The sequence below is a fragment of the Electrona antarctica genome (assembly GCF_951216825.1).
Source record: "Electrona antarctica genome assembly, chromosome: 12".
NCBI lineage: Eukaryota > Metazoa > Chordata > Actinopteri > Myctophiformes > Myctophidae > Electrona > Electrona antarctica.
The window spans coordinates 38607156-38632537 of NC_136793.1; the positions used below are offsets into that span (position 1 = coordinate 38607156).

The 25382-nt window shown below is 44.9% G+C and overlaps 1 protein-coding gene across 1 annotated transcript in view; it reads right to left on the reverse strand.

Moving 5' to 3' along the window:
- The window catches only part of fbrsl1 (fibrosin-like 1), a 301776-nt gene that overhangs the window by 33317 nt on the left and 243077 nt on the right, over positions 1-25382 (reverse strand). The window contains exon 6 of the mRNA XM_079516969.1: positions 24452-24500. Coding sequence (XP_079373095.1) covers positions 24452-24500 — 49 coding nt within the window. The remainder of the gene's footprint in view (positions 1-24451; positions 24501-25382) is intronic.

Genomic DNA, 25382 nt, shown 5'->3' on the forward strand with positions numbered 1-25382 from the left:
AGCCCCAGCCATATGGCGCAAGGACGCAATATGCCACCATTCTCTCATGGCAAGTATGCGACTATTGTGTGTGTGTGTGTGTGTGTGTGTGTGTGTGTGTGTGTGTGTGTGTGTGTGTGTGTGTGTGTGTGTGTGTGTGTGTGTGTGTGTGTGTGTGTGTGTGTGTGTGTGTGTGTGTGTGTGTGTGTGTGTGTGCGCGCGTGCGTGCGCGGGAGAGAGGGAAAGGGGAATGTTAATGCACTCCTGTGTCATGTCTAGCTCATACATTCATATACAGTTCATGTTTCGTTTAACCACTTAAGCCCTATTCCAAGAATAGCCAATGAATGTACACGCTCATAAACGTCGCATCGTGGCCTGTTGTGAACTTATAGCGGCTATTTCTGAAACGTTTTTGACTTTCTTTTGCCTGTAATGACATGCCCAAAATATGGATGCCAGGTTGAAAGTGGCTAAAGATTGCCTTAAAGTCTTTGTTCATCTCTATCCATTACAGCTTCACTCCACAGTCACACACCTATCTGCCTACCTACTGCTGTCGTAAATCTATCAAGACCTCATGGACGTTCAGTGTTCTTTGGAGAGCTGGGGGCCTCTGCTTTTTAACGTGGGGAGGTCGTCTGAGGTCAGTGCCATCAGGCTTTCCAGAATAAATAGGGGGAGGACATCTTGGGGCTTTCAATGGAAAAGCTCAAGTCTAATGACCTTCTCCAACATGGCCCACCCTGTCAGCCTGGAATGTGACCCCCTTTCACTGTCATTGACCCCTCACCGACCTTGCCGACCCTTATGACCCTAGCTAACCCTGAGGTCACTGCGGGCAGACAGCCAACAGGCAAGCAGAAGGGAAGTGAGCGAAGGAAGGAGGGAGGGAGGGCTACTTTGAACTTAAAGCATGAATTCTGTGTTGAAAGGGATCTTTTGTTTTTAAATACTAATAAGGGAGCCTTCAGGACTTATTCTCTCTGCCCGCCTGCCCGTGCGCTGCTAAGGCTTATCGTTTCATTAATTAGCGTGACACGGCAGGCCCGCTGGACTTGAACGCGGCGGCGGCAGCTGTCTCGATTGATTACGGCGGGCGGACGGGGCCCGGCGTAATTACCCAGCCGACTGGAGACAACGACTGCCACTTCTAATAAAACCTCCCCAACTTCCTCCTCCCCCCTCCCCCGCCACATCTCAGCACAGCAGAGAAGGAGGCAGGGGACGAGAGGGGGAGGAGGCTGGATGACAGCGCCTCCCTATGAGTCCTCCCTCATACCTCAGAGACCTTTTCAGAGTGACTCTGCAGGCCGCAGTGCAGCCCGTGCACTCTGTGATTCTTTAGCAGCACGTCAGCTTTGCTTAAGGGGCCCCGCAGAACGGTCCCCGCAAACCATCTCCACAATACTGCTTTGTTACCCTGCAGGAGTGCATCCTCTATTTGGGCCCACCAGCTGGTTTACAAGCCACGGACAGAAAGGAAGGAAAGGAGAGCGGTAGGAGAGGAGGGGTGGTGGTGGTGGTGGAGGGGGTTAGACAAACAGAAAGGCGCAGAGACAGTTAATGAGACATTTGAGACAGAAAACAGACACAGACAGAATGGGAGATATGGAGCTAGAGAGTGAGAAATACATAAACAAAAGTAACAAAGTCAGATTCCTAAACCAAAGGACCTGGAGGAATAGAGAGAGAGAGAGAGAGAGAGAGAGAGAGGAGAGAGAGAGAGAGAGAGAGAGACAGGGGGAGAGAGAGACAGGGGAGAGAGCAAGAATAATAGATAGAGCTATAGAAAGAGAACGGCGGCGGTGGCTCAGGGGTAGAGTGGCTGGATGGTAACCGCAAGGTTGCCTGTTTGAACCCGGGCTCCCCCAGAGTTAGTGTCAAAGTGTCCTTGAGCAAGACACTGAACCCCACATTGCTCCTGATGTGCTGGTTGGTGCCTTGCATAGTTTCCGCCGCCATCGGTGTATGAATGTGTGTGTGAATGGGTGAATTGATGCACAATCTATGTAAAGCGCCTTGGATAAAGGCACTATATAAATGCACCATTTACAATTTATCATTTAGAGAGAGAGAGAGAGAGAGAGAGAGAGAGACATACATACAGGGGAGAGAGCAAGAATAATAGAAAGAGAACGAGAGAGCTATACCCACCCACCAGTCAGCTTCAAGCCCTGACAAAGACAGAGGCTGGGGGCTGAGTGAGGGATTGAGAACTCAAATATGTAAACAGAGATAAGACTACACTCCAGCATGAACCTGCATGCAGCCCGAATACCACTAAAGTGGATATAATATTATCTTTCACTGCCTCGCTGATTACTTCTCAATGGAAGCCAAACGGCTGGGTGAAAATACTTCAACGGATCCTAAGTGCCATGACAGCGGGCTGAAAACGCCTGCATGTTTTTCTTTCCCTCCTCTGTCTCCATTTTCGCTTCCACCCTATACTCCGAAAAGCAAACCGACAATTGCAGAGAGCTGACAGGTCCTAGCCATTTGCCATGCCTCATTCGCTGTTTTGACATACGCAGCCATTGCCATTCAGTTACCATGAAAGGGGGGTAGGATAAACATCTTTTCCCAGCGTATCGTGTTTCACTCAAGTGTTTCGCGGGACACAGAAGTTTGTCTGTTTGGATTTCAGGCCTGTGGTTTTGACTAAGACGTTGCCTGAGATACACACCTGTTTCATGCAAATACAGCAGGCGTTTTCCATAATACAAAAGGTAATACCCTCTGGCAAATGACAAAATGAAGAGAAAAGAAATGCTGAAGCGGCTAGCATTTCTACATTGCTTTAATTTATAACTAGCAACTACTTGAAAGCAGTGGGCTTATCTTTTTTTAATCAACAAGCGCCAGGGGGTTGGACCATACATCAACCAGGACATTTTTCTGTCATGTTTACATGGTGTACAGTCCTGTTATTGCCTGTCACAGATCCTGCTTTCATTGGCTTCAAGGCTGAGCTACTGTGCTAGTCCATACTGGATAGGGATGCTCCATCCAGCCCTTTGCCAATGCCAACACAATACAGAGGAAGTCCACATTGTGCCAGGTACTTCAATGCATACAACAGAGGATGCACTGCTAAACAAGTTACAATTACATTACATTTAAGAGGCAGGACTTCTTCAGTCAGTGCATCGTGTTAACATTCTATCTTGGTTTTAAGACATGAATGCTGTTTGTGTACTGTCAGTAGCATAGTATCCATAAAATAATAATAAATAAAAAGGAAATATTGTTAACTGGTGCCCTGGCTACAAGAAAGAAACTGATGTGCTTTATGGAATTAACAGATTTCTTGGGTGGTACTACTATACATAGTACATACATACATACATACATACATACATACATACATACATACATACATACATACATACATACATACATACATACATACATACATACATACATACATACATACATACACAGTATATAGTATACAGTAGCTCTGGTCCATAACCCTAATGCTTAATTCTGCCTTGCATTAAGGCACATTAAATGCACTTTTTGGCCAGAAAGTTTTTTTTTAATGACTCCACTGCACCCTCTACCGATATTGCGAAGAGGAAACCTCATGGACAAGAATTTTCCGTCCGGTGAAGAAAGATCCCTTTCTGGCCAAAAAGTGGTGGGGGGCTCAGAGTGCGTCCACTAAGGAAAGTAGGCTTTCTAATGACACAACCCGTCTTTGTATTGGTGAGTAGGTAAAACGTTCACTTTTTTTTTCACGTTCACTACAGAGGAGAGGCTGGTCTGCGTTTCATGAGAGAGCTAGAAGCCATCAGTCCCATAGCCTTAATGCAAGGTAGAATGAAGCATTAGGGCTACGGACAAGAGTTAAGTAGACAGTATGTTTGGGGGTAGGTGCCGGGGCAAGGGAGGTATAGGGTAAATTAGTGAGGCCTAAAGATAGCACTAGAGTGTGTCTTAAAGTGCCCAAGCTTAGGTTTCTCATGTCTGTGTGTGACCCCACCCCCTGAGGAAACAAGCTGTCCTGGTATAGATAGACATACACACTGATGTAATCAATGCCCGGCTCTATAGGGGGATCATGGCGTTTTAAACCAGACCCTGGATCTGCTAACCAGCTCCCAGAGTGGGATACTGCTGGGTAATTAGGCCTACAGATGGAGGCCCAGCAGCTGTTGATGACCGGGTTTTATAGGGTGACCGCTTTCCCCAACAAATGGGCTTGTGCCAAAGAAACAAGCTACCTTTCGTCAGCCTGCGAGACATTACTGCGATAAAGTACAACGGAAGAGAATGCAATCAATAGAGAAGTTATACCGTCATCTAAACATCTACACATCAATATCTGATGTGAGGGGAAACCCTTTACTTGTACGTTCTGTGGTAAAACCCTTTACTTGTACGTTCTGTGGTAAAACCCTTTACTTGTACGTTCTGTGGTAAAAGCTTTGCTCAAATTTATTTTTTTACTGCCTTGATCTCCTTTCCCCCCCTTCTTCCCTTTCTTTTTTTTTCTTGGAAAAAAAATGACACGATGGGAACTATGCACAAAACTATGGGAACTATAGGAACTATGCACAAAACTATGGGAACTATGCACAAAACCCAATTTCATCCACTTTTTTTACGTGTAAAACTGTGATGTGACAACAAAGCATTGGCATTGGAAAATCCGCCATGGGTATTTCTGTGGTAGTATGAAAAACACAATTGATAAGATAAGAATACATAACAGACCGTCCACTACATATTCCAATTATTCTATTATCAACAGACATATTTCTGCTGCCTGTCTGAGCGAGTGATATCTGGAAAGGAAAATAAATTCGAAATGACATATTGGACAGTCTGGGCCGCAGTGTTTTTGCTTCGTTCTTTCTTTCTTTCCTTCCTGCAATGAATTAGGTGTCAGGGCTGATGACATACTTAGTGGCCCGAGGTGCAGATGTTTGGAATAGCTCTCATGCAGGGCTTAGCAAGACAAACACACAAAAGCCTCCTCAACAGCCCTGTCTATCTGGAATCCCCCCATGCCGCCCCCCTTTCCAACAATACCGGTACAGAAAAGGACGAGAATGGCTCTGGAGTGCATCAGACTAGCAAACTTCCCTTGTGCTTTCTTGTACCCTATCCATCACTCTTGATTTGAGCGGGGGGGGGGGGGGGGGGGGGGGGGGAAGGGAGAGAGCTGTGAAGAGGAGGAGAGGTAGAGAGCAAGATGGAAAGATAGATAGATGGAAGTAGGAGGCGGTGCAGAGGGATGGAAGTTAATAAGGCGGAGAAGACAAGAGAAAGAGAGCAGAGGCCAGAGTTGTGTCAGGAGAACTAATGGAGACAAGGCCCAGATCCTGACCCACTGCCTCCAACCTCAGCCATGTCTGCTCTCATCTCCTCCAGCCCCTGGTGTGCACGCACGCACGCACACACGCACGCACGCACGCACGCACGCACGCACGCACACACACACGCACACATACACGTAATTGGACTCCTACTGCAGGTAAACCCGGTCACATATATATGCATTCAAGAATACACAAACAGCTGCAAAGAAGATGGTTGCTACGTGCTGGAAACCTCCTCATACGTTGACATTTCGCCAATGGGCCTTAACCTTTTTAGATATCGTCTATCTGGAGATGTCAACGGCAAGGTAACATGGAGCAAAGGAGGAAAACATTAATATTTGGTCTAACATTGCAGATATAGTCAAGGATATGATTTAGTCTTTATTATTTTTCTATTGCACAGTGGTAGGAATCTTGGCGCAGGTGTGCATTTTGTGGCATCGTTGGTCCCTGGGGGAGGGGTAGATGGGATTGTTTGTTTTTTGTTTGTTTTTGTGTTCCTTTTCTTTTGTGTGTATGTGTATTACTTGTCTTGTTCTTGTGTTTTGTTTTCTTTATTCATTCATGATGTTAACATGTTTGGTTGTGCTATTTTTGTCTTAAATAAAAAAACATTTGATAACAAAAAAAAAAGAATACACAAACGTGTGCATGCAGACATACAGATGCACACAATCAACATGGAAGCAGGAACTTATGCTTTTAACACACACACATGCGCGCGCACGCATGCACGCACACGCACATGCGCACACACACACACACACACACACACACACACACACACTGCTGACAGTGCTTGACTAAGGGACCAATCCACCAGAGCACCCGAGTGGACGGGGAACATTTACAAGAGCCTGTGAGCTTCTGGCTGTATTTCACTCTGGCACTCTAAGTGCAGCGAAGAATTGATTTGTTTGGAGTGTAAAGGCAGTTGAGACAGTTGGAGAAGGTTGTGTGTGTGTGTGTGTGTGTGTGTGTGTGTGTGTGTGTGTGTGTGTGTGTGTGTGTGTGTGTGTGTGTGTGTGTGTGTGTGTGTGTGCGCGTGTGCGTGTGCGTGAGAGTGTAGGAAGGGAGGGGGTAAAGTGAAAAATAGCAGACAAGAAATTGGGCTCTGAAACCAGCCAAATCATTCACTAGAACAAACAAAACTATGCTCTGAAAAACACCCTGGTCCTTCAAAGTGTCGTTACAAGTTAGTTGTTTTCGGACAGACTCCACATTTCAGCGTTCTCATGACGAAGGGAAGTGAAAGAGAAAATAAGACCTAGCTAGCATCTCTGTTATATTTCAATCTGAAGGTTGCCTGTGTAGAATTCATGACAAAATAAAAGAATCTGAAGAGAGAAGAAAACAACAACACCACAACAAGCACACAAACATATACATCACACACACACACACACACACACACACACACACACACACACACACACACACACACACACACACACACACACACACACACACACACACACACACACACACACACACACACCTGTCAATTCTGCTAGCACATCCTCCCTGTGTAATAGCAGGGATTATTGTCCGTGGCTGAGCAGTGCGAGTGAGAGTCACACTCCAGTCTTTTAAGCGCTGCAAAGTGGCGTGCCGCAGATGGCTCATCCTCTCTCGACGACCACGTCCCCTACTACATCTGCTTTCACGTCCCCTACTACATCTGGACCACGTCCCCTACTACATCTGCTTTGGTGACACCTGCTACCAGGATTAGCCTGGCGCTACACTAGGCAGGCAGGCTAATACACTGTGTTTAGCCTGGCGCTACACTAGGCAGGCAGGCTAATACACTGTGTTTAGCCTGGCGCTACACTAGGCAGGCAGGCTAATACACTGTGTTATAGCCGATAAGGTGCCTCGGGCTCTCCAGCACTCCCCTGCACTTCACAGGCAGCAAGTCAATACCGGTATCTTTAGTGATTCTAAGAAAATATATAGAATATATCGATTTGTTTCTGAAAATACAGGAAAAGCCTGGTTGGGATATAATTGGTGAATACGGCTACTAGGAATAGTAATCTGTGTGCAAATACACAGGCAGACACACAGCTGCATGCGCTCACGCACGCACGCACGCACGCACGCACGCACGCACGCACGCACGCACGCACGCACGCACGCACGCACACACTTCTCCATGGGTCACACAGCACTGGACCTATCCCTCTCTCCCTCCTTCTCCCTCCTTCTCCCTCCCTCCCTCTCTCTCTCTCTCTGTGCTTCCCAAAGTAAACATCAGTGAGTTCCCAGTCCTGCTGCTCGCCCCTCTCCACAGCAGTGCTAAAACCAACAGCCAGGGAGGCTGCAGTGAGCCCCTTGGCCCTGCTGAATGGGGCATTACACTGAGAAGCCATTAGGGGGGCCCGCAGCAAGTCCCAGCGCAGGGAATACGCCGGTAGCCAAAAACAACAGCCCAACAGATGACCGCTTGATTAGCAGAGGAGACCACACTGTGCATGCTCTCTCTTTTTTCCACTCCCTCGCTCCCTCCCTCTCCAAAACCAAAGCAAACGCAAAAGACAGGACCCTGCCGTCATAACGAATTACCGCTTGTCTCTTAACAAAACACCCGGGGTCGATTAATGACACTCCGCCCCCACCCCCCCTGGGTGATATACGGGCCCGAACACAAGCGCTTTCTCAGTGGTGCGTGTCGGGTTACTGCTTTTCACCATGTGTCGAGTTCAAGGCTAATAGCTGGGGTCTAATCGCAAACCTCCGGAACCCCGACGACTCCCACTCTCTCCGACTGTGTATGTATGAGAGAGACCTACTGTACTATAATCACTAATCCAAGCCTGTGGTGCTGCTAGACAGAGTGGCTTTAAGAGAGCACTGACAGAAACATGCATGCCAATGTGCTACCTTCAGGAGGGGTTTGCGTTGTACTGTCTGTACATTTCTCAAAGCCCAAGTGGACCACCCAGTTCAAAACTGACAGGGCAGGGGGATATTTCTGTTTGATTCAGACACACACACACACGCACACCGGTTTTCTCTCTAAAGCGGACTTGTGGTGTGCACTGAAAATATCAGTTCTACAAAGATCTGCTATTTTTGGTGCATGACACTTCACACCACAACGTACTGTATAACAAGGGTTAGGGTTAGGCTCTACTCACTGGTACGCAGAGGACATTCTTGTAGATTTGGAGGCACTACACCAAACCCAGTCTTCTCGCCGGCCAGCCTGGCTTTCTCATCTGTGTAAAATCCCCCATGTGTGAACCGCTTCCCAAAACCAGTCAAATCCATTACATGCGTGTTTGTAATATACTTCTAAGGCTGACACCCCCCCCCCCCCCCCCCTCCCCCAACAATTCCTTTGCCAGAGATTGTGTGGTATCCAAGCGCCGTGTTTGGCCGTAATCGCCCACCATCTGGCTTTGTCGATGAACATTACAGCCTCATCTGCAGACAACATTGGCTCAGGAAAAGCAAGAAAGCGCTCCACAGATGAGCTTAGAACAGAGATCTGGGATCTGGGATCTTCTTCAAACAAATGCGCAAATGTGGGATATAGGGGGGGAAAAATAAATATGCGGAACCTGCTCGCCCTCGCTGACAAAATGACTGTATAGCTAGCTTGGAATAAAGGAAAAAAAAGCAACCTGTGAGCGATCACAGGCAACATATTTTATGTTTAAGTCCTGACAGCAGAGATAAGACACCCAATCATGAAACAATACAAATGTCTTCTTGAAATGCTGGTTGAAATGCAGTGGAGGAAATTAAGGAGGAATGAGATGAGCGGCCAAAAGGACCTCAAGATAGTGTTGGCAACATCCCTTCTCAACCCTTTCTGACCACTGACCACAATTTTTCAAGAAAAATCATAATTTGCGTCTCGAGTGAAAAGGTTTGTTCTGGGGCAGTGGCAAGTGTTTCAAGGCACACATGTGTACCGTGACATTACAGCATACATGGGCCTTGACACTGACAACCACACATTAAATATTGCAAAATATTATGTACAACTATAACAAAATAATTAGTTATTTATTATTTCACTATATCAGTAATTCATGCATGCTCATTTCCCAACACAGTGCATTTTAACATGTACACAACAACATGTACAGGGACTTGGGACATGAACTTGCCCTTTGGTGTGCCTTGGGCACAAACAGCTTTAAAAACCCCTGTTCTAGGGAACACGTGGATAGATGTAACAGTATTTTATTGAAGAGAGGGGATGCTGGAAGGAGGTCTGTATACGAGAGGCACAGGTGCAATTTGACCATAGATCACCTAAAGGAACATGGGACTCAGGAGGGCAAGCTACATCTTAGTGAACTGCACAAAGAGAAAGCTACAACTAATGGGGTTACGGTCCTGCTCAAGGGATTTCTTCATACAGCCTCTTCTAGCTTAGTTTGGCCACTGAGGTTAATCCAACATATTCAACATTATATGCTCTTACTGTACATGTACAGTACAACCAACGTACACCAACGGTTTGGTCAGAGAAAGATAAATAGTGGAGTTCCAGGACAAAACAATGAGGTTTTGTTTGTGGATGATCTAATACACTACAGTAAGCAGAGGAAGACAGAAAGATCTGACTGTCCCCATACAGTCATTCACAGAACCAGCCCCTTTTCATCTCTTGAAAACCTTGCAGGCTGAGCCAACTCACACTGTATATTAAACAATACCTCACCCTCTTGCCTCAATGATAGCAAGCCGATCTGAGGGCACACGGCTCACTTCCCCATTTCCTCATCAAGCGTGCGTTATTGCCCGCCGTGCGCTCAGGCGCACAAATAGAAATGTCAGCCGTGGTATAAGGAAGTGAAGTGCACATGTCGCCTCAGGTCACAGTCGTGGCAAACAGATGCGCCTGGTTTTGCTTTCTTATTTCATTTTTCTGATTTGTTGCTCAGTGCTGCCAGTGGCAAAGCGCTCACACACAAACAGAGACACACACACACAGACACACACACGTGCGCACTCGCGAGGTGTAAAGGTGATAGGAATCACACGCTTGGAAAGGGCAGAGATGGCAGTGAGCCGGGAGTTTATCGTTTAACCCCCTGACCTGAGAAACAGAGCTGCAGGGGTCTCAGGTGGTCCCTGATACATCTGCTGGCTGGAGGAAAATACTTTTGTGTACAGAGATGTTTTCTTTTTTGTAAGAAAGCAGTGGGCACTTGACTCCCTTTTATATTGTACTGTATCACAGTGAAGTGAGCAGAATGGAAGTGAGGCGGGGAGACAGATGAGAAGAGGCTCTGTTGAGATTCAAACCAAGGCTAGTATAGATGTAATAGTATTGTAAACAGAAATCATTTAACGGTACGGTTTAAAGAGAGGCAGTTAAAAAGCTCCAGTCAGGTCCCTGACACCTTCTGCTAACCCTCGGTCTCCTGTCCTTTAGTGATCTTGTAATTGCTCTCCCTACTACGGCTGAAGCTCGATCCATATTCAGTCAATGAACAGCAAGCCACACAAAAGGCCCTAATCACACAGCCTTCAGTGACATTGGTCTGTCACAATAGTCCATCACCACCCACAGGCCCACTGACATCGATGACAAGATGACAGGCAGCGATAAGCATAACAGACAGGTGTCGGGTTCCCTGACATCCATTGCATTATAGGCAGGGGACAGCAGGGAATACATTGACTGGCGAGTGTGTGATCTGAGGTCATAGCAGAGACCAACATTGGCCTGCTACTCTTGCTGTCAAGTTAATATTTTATGTACAGCGGGGGCTTGTCACTGATAAAGCATTTCTCCTAATGGACCTAATAGTTGGTCTAAAGGGGCTGCAGAGTGCACCAGGGCATAGCGTGAAATATCAGCAATGACATTACAAGCCAGCTAATTGGCCCTGCTAAGAACACTGGAAATGACTGAATCAATTACATTTTCTGTCTCCAAATAAGCCTTTGAAAAACAGGTGACTTGTCAGCAGCACGGGTGTCGCTTTCACATCACTTCCTGAACTGAAACACATACCAAAACAAATCCCTCCAGTTCAGACATTCAAGTCGCAGACAGGCAACCAAAGGAGGGATTGTGGGTAATGTGCCCCCACCCCTTCCACCACCCTTCCGTGTACCCTTTGCAAGACTGCCTCAGCCCATAAATAGTACATGACGACGTAATCGCAATTTAAAACGCTATAAATATTGAAGGAGAATTAAAATAATTTATGGAATACTGCAGTTTAACAGGGGTTCGTGTGTATGTTTTTCTTTTTTGATGGTGAAAAGGAGGGGCAGCTGAGGTGCAAGCAGGGAATTCTGTAATTGCTTTTTCTCTCCCCTGAAGCCAGCTTCCTGCCTTAAATCAAAAAAGGCAATCTCTGTCAGTAATGGCTCAATTAATAATTAAACGCGTGTCTTATCTCCGCCGCGCTCCAGCCTATTTATTTTCATCTCTCCGACAGGGATGGCTGCACAAACAGCATTAGTGCTATCAATAAAAGGGGCATTAATATTGTTTCTCAAAAAAACAAATCACCTAGCTCATGAGCGTGCCTGTGACTGTGAACAATAATAACCCAAGGATTAATAAAGAAACATGGCCCCTATTGTTCGCTTTAACTCTTAAGATGTATTTCCTTTCTCTGAACATGTACTATACCTCTACCTATACTCCAAAGAAAAACACATAAAGTCTTTCTGTCTTCAAGGATTTGCACCCGTTTAATATTTAAATGGACTCAGGGGAAGACATTAGCTTTGGTTCAGGCTCAGTAGCAGGTGAGGTGGCATTGGGGAAAGCCAACAGGATTTGCATCCATAACTATTACCCTCCTTCTCAGCATTCTCTGCACCATGTACTCTTAAGTCTTCCTGTCATATACGTGTGTTTGGGTGCCAAATGACTAACACCTAGGAAGCTAGGTCATAAGTGCTCTGTCAATACGAGGGCTGTCAGTCCCCTGGTGATAAAGAAAGCATTTCCAGCCAACCAGCCGGCTGCTGTGCTTTGTCAAACAAATCAAAGAGCAGGTAGCTGAGCTTCGCCAGGCTTAGATTCCACAGCGGTGATGGCTGCTTTTAATTCAGGAGCTTTAATCTGGGTGTGTGAAACAAAGCTCTTGGATGTGAGCCTGCTGCTTTCCCCCCCCCAACCCGTCATGTCCACCCCAGCTTTCTGCTTGCCTGCCAGCAAGCCATCCAGCCAGGCAGGCAGCCAAACTGCCAGTCAAGTAGTCACACACTTTCACTCTAACGTGGAAGTCCCTCCCATTAATTTATCCCACAGTCATCTGGACAGCCAGCCACATTCTATCTACCTAGCAGTCAGCCACCCACCCCCCATTCCCCACCTCGCCAGGCAGCCACGATCTCTATCCACCTACCACTTCGCCTGGAGTCGACAGCGAAAAGCAGATTAGCTGGTCAGAAGGTCAGCCTCCATTCATTATTTAATGGGGCAGGGAGGCCACAAACAGAGCGTGCCCGGTCGGCCACTGAGGTTAGCGATACATCACAATGACCTGGTCAGAGTATAACACTGGCCCATGAATACAAAACATGCTCTCATCTACTCCATCGTAGCCCCGACCTGGCTCCCCGATCCCCCATACACCTTGCACCCTGACCTCACACCTCTCTCCATCCACCCCCTCTAGCATTCCATCCTTCTTCTTTTGTCTCTCCTCTGCCCCTTCAGAGTGGAGGTAGGACTGTGTGTAGAATTAGTACTGTTAGCCAGCAAAAAGTCAATAACAAGAAGATGGCTAACCCCAATCACACCCACAATGGACGATTGGCAAAGGATAGTCCTGGATATTTTCAAAATGGAAAAATTAACATACATCCTAAGAACTAGACTAGACAAATTCTACCAAATTTGGAACAACTGGATAGTACATATTGCCCCACTGAGAGCAGACTTTGTGTGATCTCACTGGTCCTAATTGCCTGCTTTATGATCTTTGTTAAAAAATGTTTAAGACACCCTTCCTCTTCTCATGGTCGAAGTCCAAAGCTGTTTTGTTTTTGTTCCCCTCAGCAATACTGTAAATACTTTCGTTTCTTGATTTTTGTCATTGTCTTTTCTTTTTTTCTGCTCACTCTTTCTTCTTTTTCTCCCTCTGAAATGTACACTCTGAAGTGATGTTGCCCTGTTGCCCCTGTTACGTGTTGTCTTGATGCCATATGTATTCCATCTGAAGAAAGCGAGGACTATACAGAGACATTGGAGATGGAGTCACTTGGAGGGGGGATGGCGGGGGACGAGTGGGGAGGGAGGGAAAAGGGGTGAAAAAAAACCCCTGGGAAATGCACTTATGTCCTTGTCTATATCTAAGAGAAATGCTTTCTATACTGCACTGCTTTTTCTGAATAAAATAAACATCATAATTAGTACTGTTACCATGCCACCTATATGGCTAGCACAAATAAAAGTGCCAGAGGAGGGATGGAAGTCTCTTTCTCCTCTTCTTCCCTCCCTGGCCTCCACCTCTCTGGACCCTTTAGGCCATAGTTCTTTTTATTGACATGCAGCAAACTGCAGCCGAGGAACAAAGGCCGCTCAACACCTATTGAGAAGCCAGACCTGCAGACAGGGTGCTTGATTAGTGATTCGGCACAGGGGGACCGTGGACTGTGTAGCACATAATGAGACCTAAGGGACCGAGGCATGAGCTCACCGCATGCATGTTTATGTGCATATAGGATCAAGCATTTTTTTTGCCGTTTCGCAGCCTGTGAGGAATCGATTTTTGTCAATAGCACAGATTGAATTTGTGTGCAAAAAAAGGCTTCAGTAAAGACAGCGATGAGTCCTGGGCAGATCTAAATGCTAAATCCTTATGGTAACCAGTATTTGTATGGTACTGTACTGTGTTTAAATATAAACAGTTAGGGAGGATAAAGCCCTCTAAATCCACTGCCAAGCTAAATGGCTTATGCAATTTTTTTGTTTGTTTGCTTGCTTGCTGGATTCTTTCAGCGTCAATTAAGCAAATTGTTCCAACGTCCCTGACGAGCGGGAGATGGCTGAAGCCAGCATTTTTCATACCCGTATCTAAAGGCCCTCTATCTCACAAAATATGACGCGTAGGCTAACCCTACCCTCACCCTACAAATATCCACTAAGTTAGCGTTTAGCATGGAGGCAGCCGCGCATGGTGGCGGTAACGTTTGTGTGTGTTTGCTCTCTTTTCGTCTCTCTCTCTCTGTCTGCTCGCTCTATCCTTCCTTCCTTTGTTCCGCCAGGCCTAATCCAGTATGTGTGGGCCGGTAAGTTTAATGGAAACAATTTATTAAGTCCGGCTTAAAATGCCATCTGCAGCTAAGCCTCTGCAAAGCCGCTAAGCTCCCGGTTTCGCCCCGCGGCTTGCTGTGTTCACGCTTACTGTAATGCGCTGTTTAAAATGAGCACGACGGGTCAAAATTAATCAGGATTACAAGGGCACAAATCCACTTCAGAAATAGGTTTTATTTTTTTCCCCAGCAATATTTTCTCCCACTATCCTAAGATGGGCCCAGGTTGGCCGAGGCCGATGGTCCGCACACTAAACGAGGTCCATGCTTTGCAGTAGTTAGAATCCTTTCCGGGCCACCAGCCACCAAAACTGGACTCACAGATGCAGAGTTGCTGTATTTGCATGCACGCACACTCACACTCACACACACACACACACACACACACACACACACACACACACACACACACACACACACACACACACACACACACACACACACACACACAATTATGCTGTAGCCTCTTCCAAGCATTAGTTTTGCATGAAAAAATAAATTCGGCACCCAACTTGGTACCCCAACTTTCAGTAGCTGTCAAAAATTCCCCTAGGGTGGTTGAATAGAAAACAATGTGGGATATGTTAGTAGACACCTTTACAAACACATTGGTGAAGAAAATTCTTGATAAGAAATGTATTCCCAGACTTTATCAATATCCACTGACTACTAAGGGAATCTCAGTTTCATCTTACTCTACATGAGATTAGCACAGTGACCCACTGTAGAAGTCTAGACGACATAAATGTTTATCTCCTGTCAAACCAAAAGTATTGGTTTGGATCATTTATGGTGTTTTTTATCGTTATTGAGATTGGAACCCCATCTATGACCTTCAAGATAAAACAAAAAAAAGTACTAACTGATGCTTGCCTTTGTAGGGCAGAGAAATTGCATGCCCGCCCCTAATTTACAATTTAGGCATTTAGCAGACGCTCTTAATTGAGAGCGATTAATAGTTATAAATTTCACTATGCGAATCAGGTGATAAATCCGCCTTTTCCATAAGTGAAGCATGCAGAGTCTGATTACATGCCAAGCCAAAATGTTTATCTTGCCTCTGTGACAGGGTGCCCACACACCTCTGTGACAGGGTGCCCACACACATACATGTTCAGGAGGACTTAAACATCGTCTTCAAAGAACCAATAAAAGGCAGCAGCCCTGAAAAGGTCACGGGTGATCTTTGTGTTCTTACTCAAACACACATCGTCCTACAGGAAATCAATCATTTCCAGGAAAGGAGAAACACACATCACTTGACATCCAGAAACTGGCATCTGCAAGCTCTCTTAGGCAACAACATTCAGGGAGAATTGCATGGCACGTGCCTGCATTACGTGCTATTAGACTGCAGCTATAACAGGTTGTCAAGAGGCTAGTAAAACCTAGAAGAAAGACAGGTAAATGTGAGTAACGGAAGATAGCTAGGGTGTCTGGATTTTTGCCCCCAAGCCTGTGTTCTGTGTGGGTAATTACAGCATTCTAGCCTTGGGTTGATTACAATGTAAGGTCTGTCTTCTCCTCTATTAAGCCACCCAACCATTTCATTAACGTGACAGAGTGGAGGGCTCTGTGCAAAACCCTGCGACTGTCTCCGCTCATAACTGTTTACTAAAAACATAGGGGCGCTGACAGCCCTGCAGCATGAAAGAAAAGCAAAAAGAAAATTCTTAGAATACACCGTAATCATACGGCAGACATTTTTTGCTCTGGGTGTTCCACACACAAAGTATGACGTAAGAGCAAAATGGCTGCTGCATGAATATAGTCAAAAGTGGCACTAGTCAACAGCTGTGTGTTGGTGTGTGCGGTTGTATGTGCATCTATCTGTATGCATGTGTGTGTTTGTTTAGTTAGTGTATATTGTCTGGCTGTATGTGTGTGTTTCCTAGACAACAGCTCGACAGGCCTGGTGATCAGAGAGAAGTGGGCTTTCCATCGGTCCCTGGGGAGCTCAAGCCAGACTGGTAATGGGACCCATACGCTGCATAGTAAACCAGGGGAAAACAGCCTACGGGCTTCTCTGCACTCCGTACACACGCACACGCACATGTAAACACACGTCACACACACACACACACACGTCACACACACACACACACACACACACACACACACACACACACACACACACACACACACACACAGCGATTAACAGGCACTGCGCAACAACCTATTACATCTCAAAGACAATAACACTGGCAAGGAGAAAGGCGAGGAATAATTCCTCCTCATCATGAGGCACACGCACACAGAGTGAAAGACAGACAGCACACAGACATTGCACACACATAGATGCAAACACACACAACCGCATACGCTAATCAACCAGGCAGGGTGCAGTTGATCCATACAACTCTCTGATGGGATTGTATGGAGTAATTCTCAGGTCCTAATCCTCAGAAGGGTCCTGTGAGCACATAGCACTCACATTAACACAGTCTGAGCCAACCGACGTGACAAAGGCCCTCTCCAGCTGGGAACGTGTGTCCGTGTTTGTTTGTGTGCGTGCGTGCGTGCGTGCGTGCGTGCGTGCGTGCGTGCGTGCGTGCGTGCGTGCGTGCGTGCGTGCGTGCGTGCGTGCGTGTAAAAGATTGATAAAGTGACAAAGACCGACAGATGGTTAGACAGACAGATAGATGAATGGACAGGACTGCCAAATTAGGGGTGCAACGGTTAATCAAACTAATCAGTTTAATCAATTATAAAAACAAATCGATAATCAATTTGAATAGAAAAAATGACACCCGTGTGAACTGAGTGGTGCAACTACACATTTATTGTGATATCTGTGATGTCAGTGACGTCACATACTAACCATAGCAACCATGCTCGTTTTTTTGGTTGCTAACCATAGCAACCATGCTCGTTTTTTTGGTACGAACAAACACGGGTACACGGATACACGGGTACAAAGCCAGTTGTTGGAGTGGTTTGCACCACTCAAAAATGTGGGCGGGGGATGGAATAAAAATGTTTTCGCGTTGATCAGTTAGTAGTAGTAAATCAAAATTATATACAAAATCACACCCGTGTGAAGTGCTCTTATCATCATACATCTTCTCATTCCCTCACTTTTTATCCTCAATATGTACTTTGCTCAGCCAATCAAATCATCGCTATGGGGTGATCAGCCAATCAAATCATCACTAAAATTCACACAAAGCTGGGTATAGCGCCCCTCAAAAAAAGAGAAGAAAAAACAGATAGAGACATACAGTAGTTAACAGAAAAGGGTCTCTCTCTCCCTCCCTCTCACATACAGTATATTGTAGCTGCAGTGCAAACCTCTGCAGTACTCTATGTGTAAGCACACAGTCAGCCATACATTTCTATATGGCTGTGTAGATAAATAACAAGCGCATGCAGCACACTGGCAGCTGACAGCAGCAGCAGCAGCAGTAGTCCAGCGGTCTAGTGGAGCTTGGAGCAGCCTGATGTGGTCTAGTTGCTTTCTAAGTCACGCATCCAAGCGTCGTCACACGGCAGAGCTGTCTGGAAGTCGTTGTTCGGGGCGAGAAGCAGGCAAACACATGACTGGCTTCGTGAGGCTCTAGTCTAGTCGGTCACAGGTCATCGACACCACAGGGTTGTCTCTGTTCTGTCTTATTTTTCATTTTATTCTTTGCGAGGAGGAGAATTCGGGCAGAGTGGATATGGTTTGTCTGGTGCAGGTTTGGCCTGTTTTTCTTCTGCACAGGACAACTACACACAGTCCAAACCCATTCAAGATGGGAAGCCCTTTTGGTGTTTTTACCCTTCAGGACAGGAACCCCTTTTGGGGTTCTTGTTGCTATGTACATATATAACAACATTTTTGTAATTTTAAGTTTTTTCAGAAAACTTAGGTCAGTATTTAGAAGGTGTTTTTAGAATTGGCCTGTCCTAAATGGGTTAATGCTATTAGTTAAGCAACACCTTCAGTGGATTTTGCTAGGTTTTGTTCTTGCCAGTAAATAATTATGAATATTGTATAAATGGTGTAAATATACTCAGCATATGATTATAGAAAATCAATGGTGGATCTATTATCAAAGAGCTATGAATATCATGACGATGTATTATTTTCCACTGACATGAAAAAGGCTAATAATGCAGAAAAACCTGCATCTACTGTATGTCACATTGATAAATACAATGTATTTGACTGTGGTCTTATCCAGCAGCACTAAACCACCACCAGGCACTATGACAAGAATGACTGAAATATAGCAGTTCCACTGAAAGACAAGGAATGGGGAAAAATGGATGCTGGAGGCTAAATTGCTTGATATGTCTAGGTGGACATCCGGACCGAAGTGTCACCTCTCTAGGACAAATGGGACACGGGGCAACATATCTGTCCAATCTGTCGCACAGAAAGAGATCCGCCCATATCCTGACCTCCATCACCAACTCTTATCGCCTCCTGGGACGGCCACCCCCCTCCACCTCTCGCTGCTGTAGTCTGTGCTAATGGTCCTACTTCCTGGTCGCTGCCCTGCGGGGAAACATGCTGCTCTCTGTCACTGAGAGACTGCTCCTCACCTCCCATCACCTCCTCGTTCCCCTCGTCCGCTCTTTCCCCCTTTGCTCTCCCATCCGCATCCGCATCCCGCCCGGGAAGCTGCATGCTCTCACCTCCCAATCACCTCATCTCATCTTCTATCCTCCTCTGCGCCACACTTCACCCTCCCAGACGTCACACACCTCTCTCTACAGCCAAATCCGGACACGCTCCCATTTTGTGCATTTTTGAGGGGCGCTAGCCCCTCCTATATACAGGTTTAATGTTTGTCTTTAGTTCAATGTTTGTTTTGTGAACGCCATTGACAATGAAGGGAAAATTTACGTCATAATGTAACTCATTACGTCATATTGTCTCTTTATTGTTAATGGCGTTTAATGTTTGTGTTGGCACCGTTTGGTTTACATCACCATTACATCACCTAATCAACATGAGTTAGATTTCAATATATTAGTGCCCCTCACTTCACACGGGTGTGAATTTTATTGTTAGCGGCTACGGCTACACATCTTACTCATGTAACAGCATATTATTAATCATCTCACTTTCAGCTTCCATTTATCCATTATGGTTGGCGATGTAATTATGTTGGGTTCGTGCTCGAGTGTATGCACTGTATGTATGACAGTGTTTTAATGTTGTCACTGTAAGTAATTTTTTTTAATCAATAAACAAACAAAAAAAACACAGGATTGTTTTGTTTTCTGTATATGATGCCTACATTTTTGCTTATATATATGACTAAATAGCTTTAGTAATACTAAGTATATACTGTATACTGAATATTCTCTCGAGTAACATTTTCTAAGTACAGTACACTAGAAGTCTTAGATATTTCATATCCTAGTAGTATCTCATTCAACACCATCCATACATTATCCCGATATCTTTCCATCTTCTGGCAGTTCCAGAATACATGTATAATAATGGTCTCCTGCAAAAGGGTCCACATAACCTCCAGCATGGTTGTTGAATAGATAAAGTACACCCCCACCCCATAGTCTTTAGAATGATCACAATAGGCCTATCTGACAATAATTTGATTAAATTCTTCCAACAGAATTATTTCCATATCCAGGAGCTAGTAGAGTATCTTACATACACATCGTGCCCTTCTCCATGAGTCATTTCTATGTTAAGTTCTTTTGCCCCAATGATTTCATAAGCATTAGCCACTTTCAACTTGGCATCTCTATTTTGGGCAGGCTTATTTTAATGGCAGATATACAAGCTCACAACGTGTCACATCGCAACACAATGTTTGCTTACAGATCTGCTTTTCTCGTTGTACGACTAATAGGGCTTCAGTGGTTAGTCAGTACCCTGATAACTTCATTTGTGTACTTGGACAGGTCCATTTATCCATTTAGATATTTTTCTCGTTATAACCTCCAACCTGTAGGTGTAAAAAAAAAAAGAAAATCATGCTTCTCCAGGTCGTATTTTTCCCTACGTTTTGGAAATTGCATCTCTCCTTTCTAGACCATTGTACTGCCGCAATACCCCTGTTTGTCCATTAGTCCGGCAGCCGGGGGTGTGGAGTGGGAAATGTGGTATATATATCTTTTTTTTTTATTGGCCTAAAATATTGTCTATATACATTCATGAATCCACTTGCTGACCGGCTGTCGGTATTGAGCATTGTTTTTATAGGGGTTTATATGTGACCATACCATTAACAACCTATAGGGGTTTATATGTGACCATACCATTAACAACCTATAGGGGTTTATATGTGACCATACCATTAACAACCTATAGGGGTTTATATGTGACCATACCATTAACAACCTATGTAAGGCAAACATGTCAAAAGTAGCATGTGACGTGTCAAACGGAGGGGTTTTCATGAATCTGAATCCATTGCAAGCATTAGTTTGGCACAAAAAACACTCCTTGGGCTAAAAATATATGTTGCTGCGAGCTATTGTCAAAAGCCCACAGAGTAGAGCTGTTTGATTGTTTTTGGTAAAAGAAATTCTTCAAATATGTTGTTTTTATAAAAATAAAAAACTGCAAACAAAAACCAATTAAAGAAATCCCTTTGGGATTAATAAAGTGACAACTTTTACAATATGTCCATCCATTACCATTATACAAATTAATTGCATATTTATTTATTTTACATTTTGGAGGGAAAAAAAGCCAATTTAACACTGAGGTGCCCACACTGTTTAGGTGCCCACTCTTCCTGCACCCTTTGCAATGTGAAATGCCACCAAATCAGTAGGCCTAATCCTTTCCCACTTTGCTTCTGTCTTGTCATATATATGGGCTATGTGAAATATGCCCATATGCTGATACTGTAGTAATAGCTATTTTCAACTTGTGAAAGCTGAAATTATTTTATTGTGAAGGCAAACGTTTCTAAACGTCTCACGTCTCACATTTCCTTGTACCTGCAAATAGCCGATCTACAAGCTCACAACGTGTTGCCCATGCGACACGTTGTGAGCATGCAGATCAACTATTTTCAGCATGCAACACATCGTACGACAAAGCACAAGTCAGGCTTCACTTGACAGCTGTGTTTTGTTGGCCGAGGCGACGTTACACAGCGCTCCTCGACGCAAAAATAATATGCTATGGGAAGCTAGTTTTCGGTGGCAGCGTGGCACGTGTTTAATCAAACAACATCAAGTTTTGGGTCGGGACATGACGACATGGTCTACCTCTGTCTTGGATCAGCGAGAGCGGCGCTCACATCAACATGGAGTTGTCACTCTGAGCTGCGCGCATCAGAGATCACTCTCTGATGGTTTCATTTGCTGTCAGGAGTTGGGACAGATTGGTGTTTTTTCAGCTACATATTAAGGCCTGTTTAGGGTGAGTTTTAGCTGGTTTTCACCTAGAACGAAGTGAACTGTCAGAGACTGACGTTCACACATGTTCAGGGACAACACTGCGGGTCAAGACACATTAACATGATTAATTAACACAATTAATTAACGCCGTTAACGCGCTAATTTGGACAGCCTTAGTATATAGAGCACCGAAGTCCTGACGTCACTGTCAGTAGAGGGCGCCAGTCCACAGGTTCGTGTACTTTTTATTTGCATTGAAATCCCCATAGGGGGATTTTAGATCTCTTCATATAAGAACGGTGTTTGAAAAATAAACCGATCATCCCGGCCTTTTCACTCATATGGATATGAAGCATCAACTGAAGGTGTAAATGTACAAATATACCCAAAGATTAACACAATTAACAAGCGTTAGAAACGAGTCAAACAACCCAGAGACTACATTTCCGGGTAGGCGGTGGTTGCAGCTGCCCGTCGCACAACAGAAACTGACATTAATTCATTATTTTTTTTAAAATTTGTATTGATATTTAATGTTTCGTGGTTAGTACGAGTCGAGTCAGCGCCAGCTGAGCTTACGTCAACGGGGAATCTCAGGAACGCAATGTGTTGAGAGCTGGGCGTGACGTATATTAGCAGCGACATTGCTTTCATATGTAGTTTCAAGGCTTTTGCGGCCATAGTAATTCCATTTTCTCCAGAAACTGGCTGTATCAAATATGAATGGACATCATTAACGACGCACAGCCAGATAGGCTGTGCGTATCTTTCAAACACAGTTCTTATATGAAGCAACCTAAAATCGCCCTATGGTGATTTCAATGCAAATAAAAAATACATGAACCTGTGTACTGGCGCCCTCTACTGAAAGTGATGTCAGACTTATATAGAAAATATTTTAGGCCAATAAAAAATATATATATACCAAATTTCCCACTTTAAACAAAAGAAGGCTGTTGGCTGCCGGACTACATTGTTTAAGTCCTGGTTTAAATCGGGCTCATATGCAGTCCAACTTCTTTCTCGTTTCTCTTTCCAATTTATGTTGTTTTATTACTATGTTCCAGATCTGAACTATAAAGTTAGTGATTGGATCCAGTATTTTTTCCATTTTCATGAGTAACGTTGTCTGCTATTAAAGTTTGTTTCTATGGCATTGAATCTGCGTTTCACCAACATGTCAGAGGTCTTATTTGTGACTTGGCAGTGCCATACCTCCTTTGTCTTTGGGCAGTTGGAGAGCTACATACCCCACCCTTCCATATCCCATTCATCCCATTCTGTGTAGCTCCCATTCTGTGGTATCATCACAGATTCAAATAGTTACACTAGTCTCAGCAATATATTCCTTTAAACTATAAATCTATATATCAAATCTAAAATAAGGACCAAACATTTCTCCATAAATATCTTTTGATTTCCTGATTTTTAAGTTTGTAACAGTCCGTGAATTTAGATAATATACTGGTACAGATGGTACCATTAAGCCTTTGATGTGCACAACACAGTACGCAAATGTAGATACACACAGTATAACCATGCATGCACCCACAACTGTAATAATGTACACATGTGGATGCATGGATTCCCCAATGCATAAAAAACCCACACGCATGTGGGTTTTTTAACTGTAATAATCCTAAACGTGCATGCATGAGCACACAGTAAGAACCTAAATCTAAATCTGAGAGTTCACAGATGTAACCAATAGACCCTTACATTTGGTACACTCTCCGATTTAAATGAGCACTCATAATTTTACAGTGCACAGCCACACGCTGCATTGTTTTTTATTGTCTGGGTGGGTGGCTGACAGACCTCTCCGTCTATCTGTCTCACTCTCATGCTCTCTCTCTCTCTCTCTCTGGCGTCCATTACAGGACAGGCCTGCTGTCAGCGAGCTTGTATAGCCTGAGGGGAAGTTCCCATTTTGTGGGAGCATGTGGCAGGGAGCCTCCAAATCTCCTCTAATGAGCCAATATGTAGGAGGGCTAAGCCTTTGGCAGGGGTCGGCCAGAGAGTGCCGCTCCGTGCCCGCACGAAAAACAACACGCATATGTAGCCTGTTTTTCCCTGTTCACTGACATTTAAATCTGAATGAGACTTCGGTAGATTAGGGCAGACGGATTGTGGGTGGTGGTGTGGGTGGCGTGTGTGTGTGTGTGTGTGTGTGTGGGAGGGGTTGGACCCATAGCCCTGACCACAAGCCACTGTTGTTTACATTCACATTTACATATTTTGAAGTTTTTATACCTCGCCGTCTCTCACATTTACATTTTGGAGCCATTTTGGAGCCTCGTGCTCTTATTCAAAGTGCCTTAACAATCGGCAGGCAGGTGTTCCGGTTCACAGTCATGCTCAAAGGGACGTTGGTTGACAAAACAACATTATTGTCTGTCGATGGGCCTCGGCCGGCGTTGTATTTGTGACCTTTCACTTCCAGGATATATACTGCCGATCCAAACCGCTAAGGCTGATATGTGTGAATGCAAAAAGGTGGAGGAGGAGAAGAGGGGCAGGCTGTTTGAAAACCGGCTCAATATTGAGGTAGAACTTTAGAAGGGACTTACCTTTGGGTGTGGTAGGGGAGAAAAGCTTCTCAGATCCTACATCGGAAACCTGGGGAACACATGAAGAAAGACACATTGTTGGTAGGATTCAGTTTCTGCCATTTCCAATATCACTCACGTGAATGACCAAACCCCAAAACACCATCCTAGATAGAGTATATTTAGTTCAACAGCAAAAGAAGACACAAGCTTGTAAAGGCTAGGCAAAGTGTAACAACTTTGCAGTATACAAACATATGTGTGACATACAGCAGTGGTGTGTTGTACCATTATATGCTATACACGTAGTATACCCGACCGTGGTGACATTTTGGGGGTAAAAGCGTATAGGCCTACCGTCTGCTAACCATTTCATCCACTGCCCACGCACAAGCGTATAGCCTATACGGGCGCATGTTGCGCAGGAAATAATTGAAAAAACCTAGATTACAGCACTGTGTGACAGTAGGACATGCAACTGTTCCACTGTCTCACTCCTCACTGAGAACTAATAAGTACCACACACTCAGTACTCAGCACTTTAAGTAACTGGCAGCTAGTCCGACATACACACCCATTTCTGCCACCACATAACACTAGCACAACCTGCTAACTAGCACAAAGTCCTACAGTATATGACAACATAAAATATAAGGCCTTTACTCTGGTAGGAATACACCACTCAACTGCATAGCACCGAATAGAAACTTGGCATTGTCCACACATGGTTTGAAAAACAACAGACAATACGTAAAAGATCAACAGCACAGCATCAACAGCACACTCTGAATAACACACTTATTCTCCTATCACGATCACAGCTGCTTCTTCTTCAACTGATAGTCTGTCTCTCTGTCTGCCTTCCTTCTTCCTGTGGAGGTAACATTAGGGGGCAGTCTTGTGCCACCTGAGAGCCCTCACACATGAGGCTGAGAGCGGGGAGTCAGCATGT